Source organism: Sinocyclocheilus rhinocerous, unplaced genomic scaffold (assembly GCF_001515625.1).
Source record: "Sinocyclocheilus rhinocerous isolate Xijiao unplaced genomic scaffold, SAMN03320098_v1.1 scaffold839, whole genome shotgun sequence".
NCBI lineage: Eukaryota > Metazoa > Chordata > Actinopteri > Cypriniformes > Cyprinidae > Sinocyclocheilus > Sinocyclocheilus rhinocerous.
Window position 1 is genome coordinate 1,242,201 of NW_015652287.1, and position 9,079 is coordinate 1,251,279.

A 9,079-nucleotide genomic window follows, 5' to 3' on the forward strand; every position below is an offset into this window, starting at 1 on the left:
AAGTGAATGAAAACATCCTGCAAAGTTTTAAATCTGAAAGTGCACCGTGTATAAAGTTATTGTCTCTCAAAAGAAAGAGTCGACTCTGAATCATTGAAACGAGTCGTTTTTAAAACGAATCCCAAGCCGTTTCATGTTGACGTCAACATGAAACAGCATATTGCCCGCACTCTTTTTGCATGGGTCTGAATGAAAATGCAAATTCATTCTTTGCCACTAGTTGCCACTTTTGGAGCGGTAAAAATTGCAGTTCCCTTTCAGTCGGTCACTCCCGACGTCACGTCGGATGACCGACGAATTGGGATCTCGCTTAGAGAGACCAATCTACTTCGAGTGTAAACTAAACGAGCCAATGCACATTGGCATGCGATTATTGTAATGTCCCTGTTCCAAGTAGAACGGGTACGTTTTCCCAGTGTTATCCAGTCTTACTCATTGGGTAGTGCCATAGTAGCAGTAGCTGGTCCTCTTGTGCAAGCCCTGGCCTACGCCAAAAAGTAGGGGCGAAGGTGGCTTCCACAGGACACTGGAAGGGGCAGTAGCTGTGGCCTATTGGTAGGATCCCAATTCGTCGGTCATCCAACGTGACGTCTCCGTTCCCTCCTTCAGGGAACGAGGGTTACCATACGTAACTGAGACGTTTCCACAGTAACGGCTGTACACAAAGCAGCACTGCGCTCACAAACGCTGCTTTATCAGGCATTACAGGCATGATGAAATGAAAATGAGACCAATCGGACCAATCACCGCAGATTACTTCACGCAAAGGAGGGGTTTGAAAAAATTAATCTTTGAGCGAATCGTTAGGGAGTCGTTGAGCAATTAAGGTAAAAATAAATTCATATTATAAGACAATGAAAGTGTTTTTTGACCTTGCATGCAAGTCAACCTATTGTTGGGGACTCCCAAAACCAAAATATGGACCTTTCATTACCCATAATAGGGGCACTTTAAAATAAAAATCTTAACTGACTTCAAACTTTTGAACAGAAGTGTACAAAAATTTTCTGGTGCTTTCTGGACAACTCACTTACAACCTGCAGACAGATGGTCTGGCCGAGAAGTTCAACCAAACACTGAAGTAAATGCTATGGTGGGTGGAGGCCAAGGACAGGCCCAAGTGTAACTTCACGCTATATGTTATATGGCATCAGGCAGGTGTCCAGCAGCCCTAGGGCCTCCTTGACATCAAAAGTAAGGCTTGGGAACAGCACCCCACTCCCCATCATTCTGTCATCAAATATGCACAGTATGGGACTTGAGAGAGAGCTTCAAATAGGTGATGTAATTGGTACAGGAACAACTGGCTGAGCTTCAGCAGAAAGTCAACCACCAGTCGGCAAAACTGATTGCTTTTTAAGGTGCGGTCACATTAACAAAATTTTGCATTCATTGGCTGTCGTCAATAGTGTCTATCTGTGACTTTGTGCATTTATTATTAGAAATCTCACACAATAAATGAAAAATCAGTCAGACCCACACATAAGCAATGGATAAAATGCATTGCATGTCTTGAAATGTATCCTTAAAAATTGAGCTTTTAGGAAAAGAAATATGAAACATTTATATTGTATTTCAGAGGCTTTGTGATTAATCTCCATAAAACTATAAAACTATTTCTAAAGTCCACTACACATTAAACACTGCCTGCAATATTTCAATATGTGTGTATGTCTCTAAGAGATCTGTTACCTGACCCAAGCCAAGCCTGATGGGTTTCTGTTCAGGTTCAGGTTAATGTTTATTGAACAGCCTCTTGTTTGGGTTTGTAAATAAAGAATAGGTAATAATGTTGTAAATAATGTACGGTTTCTTGCACAGACCAATAGTTTCTCTTCATAAGACCACAATATATCGACAGGAGCCAAAGGTACTAATTTTGTGTTTCTCAATATGCTTTTTATTCTCAAAGACAGGCAGCCGCTGACTTGCATTTTATGAATCACCAAAGACCACAGTTACCACAGTGTACTTAAAAAAAAAAAAAGGCACCTACATCTTGGATGGCCTGAGGGTGAATAAATTAACAGCAATTTTTCATTTTTTGGGTGAACTGTCCCTTTCATTTCTAGTATGTCTTTGTGTAATTGTGCTTACTTGGCGGTAGGTTCCCTCCATCAGTGTGTCCAGGTTTTGAAGTGGCCCTGGGGTTTTGTCTTTAAAGCGGGTCAGTAGACGGCGCTGGATGGCCCTGAACTGGACGGCTCTCTCCGACAGCAAATCCTGATACTTCTGCGCATTCACACGAAGCTACAAATATTCCCACAAAATGAGAAAACATTACTCAGAGGGTTATGTTTTCATGTCATACAGTACTTATTTAGGATGCCACTATATGCTTCCATATGTCAAGAATCTGCTTTAAATATGTGTGACCATGTGAGAAACTTCACACCTCAAAGTGGTGGTCCACTGTCTCAAAGTACTCAGGCAGTGGAATTGGTCCAGTAAAGCTGTTCTGAAAGTCTTTGGCTCCAAGGGAGGCAAAGTGCCGGACGAAACGCTGCACCAGCTCCTTGGCTACCAGCCAGATATCCTCAAAGCTCTCGCTCTGGATCCTGTAACGCTCTGCAGAGAGTCAACACACACTCACATAAAGAGAGAGACAGAGCCGTGCTATCAGCCTTCCGTCTCCCGCACCTGTAATTAGCTCATGACAACCTGAAACAGATCACAGGGCTTCCTCGCATGATGGATGCGAGAGTTAGTGAAGCGTGTGCTTGTGTGTCGCGGCGGCGGGGGGGTTGTGTGAAAGTGTGCATTTATGAGTGTTCACAAAAGACAGACACAAGAAAGAGAGAGAGAGAGAGAGAGATGTCGATCCACACTGGCACCACAACAAAACTTTCATTACAGGATTTGACTGAAACCTTTTGTTGTGGAAATACACAACCATGGTGGCTCTTTCACCTAATACTGTACCTGATTCTTAAATTCCCAGCACTAGTTTACAAATATCGATGCAGATTTAACACATTTTCAGTCTACACTGCCATTCTTCAAGATACTTTGAAGAATAAATATCAATCAAGGACAGAGGATGGATTTTCTTTCTGAGATTTCTCTACAAGTTGTTTCTCCTTCTTTGTCTTCAAACAGTTTTTCTTTGTTGCTGTCACCATGTGCTTGTCTTCATGAAACAGATTTTGAAACATTTCCTCTGATTAAAGGGGTGGTTGACTGTTTTATTTTTTTCTAGGCTTGATTGTGTTTATTGGGTAAAGTCTAATGTGTTTTAAAAAACACATTATATTTCACATAACCTATTATTTTTCAACATTTACTTTTATTCTACACCGCTCTGTCCCTTCTCCTTTGAACGCTCTGATGATTTCCTGATTTTATGAAGCCTCTCCGTCAGAAATACGTAATGGGCTCAGATTAGTTAGCTGACCCAGTGTGTTGTGATTCGCTAAACTGCCTCTAGTGCACGTCTAAACGTCCCGCCCCTCACCTCACCTCAGCGGCATGCGCTCCGGTTATATTGTATACAATGGCGTCGTCAATATTGCTTATCAATTTAAGCCCAAATGAGACGCAGAGGATATTAGTGAAGAGGATCGTGCAGAACCTGTGCAAGCACACGGCTCTTAATGGTATGTTTTTTGTTTGTTGTTGTCTCATACTTTTAGATATGCTGTTATTTGTAAATGCTACTGCTTATGTTAGCTTTTAATATACGGTATAATATATTTTAATATACAGCATGGCAACCGCATGCGCGTCCACATTTAACGCTTCTAGCTATGTGAAAAATATCTGTCTGTCTATACACATAAAGTGTATAATTGGAACACAGTCCATTGATGGAGCTGATGAGAGAGAGAGATGCAGAGCAGAGCAGGAGGACACGAGGAACAGTATTAAGAACCGCTGCTTTAGAACTTTGATTTTGAAACTTGTGAATTCATTAGAATCGTTAGAAGACAGAAACGTGATTCATACAAGAATAGATTTTTTCATGCACCACTAGTTTTGACGGCATGGCAACAATTCTTCCTCTTCTCTAAAGCAGCGCAACATGGCCCCGCCCCCTTTGTTGCATGTTCACGGGGGTGGGGTCTATCAGGGTTTGTGATGTCACAAACCCGGGAAGTAGCTCGTTGTAGTCCCTACCAGCTGTTTTTGTAGGCATTGAACTGCCATAATTTTAAAAGTGATCTTTCAGCGTCGTAACTTTGCAGATATTGTTTATGCTCAAACAGCAACATCACACACTAACTACCGTTAAAAAAGTGAAATCGCAATCAACCACCCCTTTAAAACCGCTGCTTTAGAACTTTGATTTTGAAACTTGTGAATTCATTAGAATCGTTAGAAGACAGAAACGTGATTCATACAAGAATAGATTTTTTCATGCACCACTAGTTTTGACGGCATGGCAACAATTCTTCCTCTTCTCTAAAGCAGCGCAACATGGCCCTGCCCCCTTTGTTGCATGTTCACGGGGGTGGGGTTTATCAGGGTTTGTGATGTCACAAACCCGGGAAGTAGCTCGTTGTAGTCCCTACCAGCTGTTTTTGTAGGCATTGAACTGCCATAATTTTAAAAGTGATCTTTCAGCGTCGTAACTTTGCAGATATTGTTTATGCTCAAACAGCAACATCACACACTAACTACCGTTAAAAAAGTGAAATCGCAATCAACCACCCCTTTAAGTCATTCAAGTCAGTTCAAGTATACTGTCATAAAATGAACATTTCAGAAAATCTATTTATGAGTAACAAGGATACTCCACTTGAAAATATAGGGCAGGACTTGATGTTAACCACGAGAAACAGAGTGAATGGAGAAAAGTGGTCTTTTATGACAGCTGATTGAAGGGGAGTGGTTGGGCTTGGTGATGTCAGTCAAAAAGAAAAGCTGCTTTGGAGGCACAGGCCCTTATTAAATGAATTTAATATTAATAAATGTAATAATTTAATTAAATGAACTGATGAATGATTTTTTCTTCTTTGCAATAACGTTAAGTTAGAACTAAAAAAAAAGTTATTTAAAGTGTTTAGAAAAAAGTCTGAAAATTTTAACTTTCTAAATTTTCTAAAGCAATTGATTTACAGAGTGGCATTTAACTGAATAATAATAATAATAATAATAATAATAATAATTCTTCAAAAACTACTAGATTACAAAAGCAGAGACAAAACAAGACTTAAAAAATAATAATAAAAAATTTAACACAAACACAAAAATCACTGACATGGATATCATGACACAAAGAGAACAGTGGAGTTTTGAAAGTATTCAGAAGCCTCAACAAATATATATTTTTAATTTCTTGGTCAGTAGGACCTGTGCCAAAACTGGAATCTTCAGAGCATGGTTTTAATGACATATACCAAATTTTGCTTCAACAGAGAACCGAAAAGATGAAAACTCCATATTGATTTTTTCATTGAATATATGAGAACATCTATTACACAAGTTTTGGATAAGATAATCCAGTAAGATCAAATTTGGTAAAGATTTAATGAACACTGTAGGAGGAGTCTGAAAATGTATATTTTCAGAAACCTTAAAATAGCAGAAAGTCGTTGACATAGGTTGGGCATGAGGACGCCGGAGCACAGCGGATTGTTCCTTATCTGACCAAAGCTCGGGCCTCACATTATCTCAGAAAAATGCTTTTCCAAGCCCTGTCTACAGCACTCACCCAGATAACAGAACACTGACTCCACTGCTCACCAATAACATGAAAATGTGGGAATTACATTAAAGTAATTATACTTATATTACATATTTTTTCGGTGTTAACCAAATTTATGCTAATTTATATTCCTATAAATATACATATTTTCTAGGGCTATCTAATTAATTAAATACACTACGTGGCAATTAATTAATTTAATTAATCACAAATTAATTTGGCTGAGAAATGACCCCCAAACATAATTTAAAGACATTATTGTGTTAACCTTTTTTTCCCCCCATTTTTAATTTTTGGGTGAACTATTCCTTTAATTAGCTTTTTATTAATAGCAATTTTTTTTTTCAGATTTTTTTATTAATATGGAAATATGAAATAATTTTTTTATGAAACGATACTCTAAATACAAAACTAAAACCGCCAGTGTATGGTAGGGCTGTCGCGATAGCCGCAATATCGCATTACCGTGCTATTGACGAGCAAACCGCAGAGGAATGCAAGAACCGCAGCAACCACGATTTTTGCGTGTTTTCTTTTTTCGTAAGGTTATGCCCTTCTCGTTTTACACTTCATGCTTGTGGACTGAATATTAAACAAGTTAGTAATGATAACATAATGTGTACCATGCTGATTTGTACAGAGGCTCCGTAGATTTGCACTTAACAAGCCTAAATAACAAAGAGTGAAAAATTTAAGGGGGTCTGAATACTTTCCGTACCCACTGTACATATTTTCTAGGGCTATCTAATTAATTAAATACACCACGTGGCAATTAATTAATTTAATTAATCACAAATTAATTTGGCTGAGAAATGACCCCCAAACATAATTTAAAGACATTATTGTGTTAACCTTTTTTTCCCCCCATTTTTAATTTTTGGGTGAACTATTCCTTTAATTAGCTTTTTATTAATAGCAATCAAAGTGAAGACAAACACAAAGACAAGTCATTACACAAGTCATTCAGGTAAAGACAAGAACCACTCAAACACACACTGAACTGTAAAAAGCCTCATCTACAGACTAGTCTTCAATAATTTCAGCCAAAATTAGCACGGCTGAACAAGTCTTAAAAAATAATAATGATGAGGCAGAGGAGACTCTGTAAGAGTTTGAAGAAAAGAATGTAAGATCAGTGACGCTGGAAAAATAGACAAGTACCTATGTACTGTTCACAAACACATGGGATCAGTATTTGTTGAGTAGATCAGTGCATCTGAGGTTTCAGTAATGCTTTCCTGTTATGTCTGTTAAGGTAATCTGAACCTGTACTGTGGGGCCATACGCCACTGAGCTAATGTCTTACTTGAGAGCAGGGTTTCCCAAACGGTGGGTTGAGAAATAATAAAAATAGTAGTGGAATTGTAGTGATATAGTGAGATTATCAAATCAAATACTGCGATTTAAATATGTAGTCTGTTGTGCCGCGTGTTTCAAAGTGAAGAGCATCACTGTGTTCATGAGAGCAGCTCATGATCGGATGTTTTCAGTGTTTCAGCTTGGTTCACAATAAATGAAGAAAGTATTGTTGTTATTATTAAATTTGATTGGGTTCCTAAAAACAACAGTGTGAATGCAATGTGGACTGAGACACTATCACAAGTAATGTTTATCTCATTTCACTTCATATAGCAATATATGACAACATAATCGCAATATGTTTTTTGGGCAAGTCATGCAGTCATCTCTATACAGCCTATATAAAAATAATTTTCAAATAAAAACTATTTTAAACGCTTACAATTGTTTTTTTGTTTTTTTTGGGGGGGGGTCAAGTCAAGCAGTCATCTCTATACAGTATATAAAAAATAATTTTAAAATAAAAACAATTTTAATCGCTTATAATTTTTTTTTAAAAAGATTAAATATTGTATCTATTTACTTGCATGTTTTGACCATTAACCGACATCAGAAAACTTGTAAAATATGCGAATGCGTTGTTAAATTATTGAAATATTAACTTAAAATCTCAGAGGATACATAGTTTATGTCTAAGGGATTTGACTGACAAAAAAGTTCTGAAACTGCTGCTTTACAGCAAAGAAGGACATGACTTCAGATTGGGAATAAAATCACCTGTATAATGCTAATCACCCCCTACCCCCTACTGGACACATCAACTAAAGCAGTGAATGTGTATTTTAAATGCCCTGTGCTTTGTGTGTATATTTATGAACATGTTTGCACATTAAAGTGTTTGCCTACAGCTGAACATATGCAGTCACATCTGATGATAGGAAAATATATCCTGTTCTTAGGACCTTTCAGTCACTCACCTGCAGGGTTGAGCTCTGGCATGGGTGGCAGCAAGAAAGAAGAAGAGCAGAATATCGGAGTTACACATTCACACTGACACAAGAATCATACTACAGAGGAGCAGTCAGGGGTGACTGTAGTACAGAAAAACTACTGATACTGTACTTTCATATTATATAAACATTCAAAATCAAAAGAAACAGAAGAAAAACATCCACAACATCTACAAAAAAGTACACTTTTAATGTTAATTAAAAAAAAAAAAATGTTTGCCAGTATTACACAACTAAACATCCCCACAGAATACTGTATATATATATATAGTCTGGAAGTCTGGAAAGTCTCTCATGCTCACCAAGGCTGTATTTATATGATTAATATGCCGTTTAAACAGTACTGTTCTAAAATATTATTACAACTAAAAAATAGGGCAAGATATTGCAAAAAATAAAAACAAATAAATAAAAAATTTATTGAGCAAGGATACATTAAATTGATCTAAAGTGACAGTAAAGACATTTACTACAGATTCCTATTTCAAATAAATTCTGTTCTTTGATGAATTTCTATTCATCAGTAGCCTAAAGGGATAGTTCACCCAAAAATGAAAATTCTGTCATCAATCCGAGCAGCTGAGTCCTTAGCCATCTTCAAGAATCGGCTAAAACCACATCTCTTCCATCTTTATTTGGCCCTCTAACTCTAGCACTCTCTATTCTAATTCTATTCTTTAAAATAAAAACACTTGTCTCTTTAGACTTTTATTCATTTGCTGCTTATTTTCTTTATAAAAAAAATAATAACACTAGCTTTCTAATCTTTTTGTATTCTATCTGTTTTCTTTTCATTTATTATACAATTAACAAAAGCAAAAAAGACCTCTAACACTAACTTGCTCTATTCTTTTTCTATTCTATCTGTTTTCTTTTTATTTATTATATTATTTAAAAAACCCTTGCTATGCTCACCCTCATGTCGTTCTAAACCCGTAAGACATCCATCCGTTCATCTTTGGAACACAAATTAAGATATTTTTGATGAATTCTGAGAGCTCTCTGACCCTCCCATAGACAGCAATGTAATTACCACGTCAAGGTCCAGAAACGTAGCAAGGAGATCGGTAAAATAATCCATGTGAGTGAAGAGGTTCAACCGTAATTTTACGAAGCTACGAGA

General features: G+C 37.2%; 1 protein-coding gene across 1 annotated transcript in view; it reads right to left on the reverse strand.

The window, feature by feature from the left end:
* bbs9 (Bardet-Biedl syndrome 9) overlaps positions 1–9,079 on the reverse strand; it is a 119,922-nt gene that overhangs the window by 76,309 nt on the left and 34,534 nt on the right. The window contains exons 14-16 of the mRNA XM_016520246.1: positions 7,924–7,938; positions 2,396–2,568; positions 2,098–2,250 (exon numbers count right to left, since the gene is read on the reverse strand). Of these exons, the coding sequence (XP_016375732.1) occupies positions 2,098–2,250; positions 2,396–2,568; positions 7,924–7,938 (341 nt within the window). The remainder of the gene's footprint in view (positions 1–2,097; positions 2,251–2,395; positions 2,569–7,923; positions 7,939–9,079) is intronic.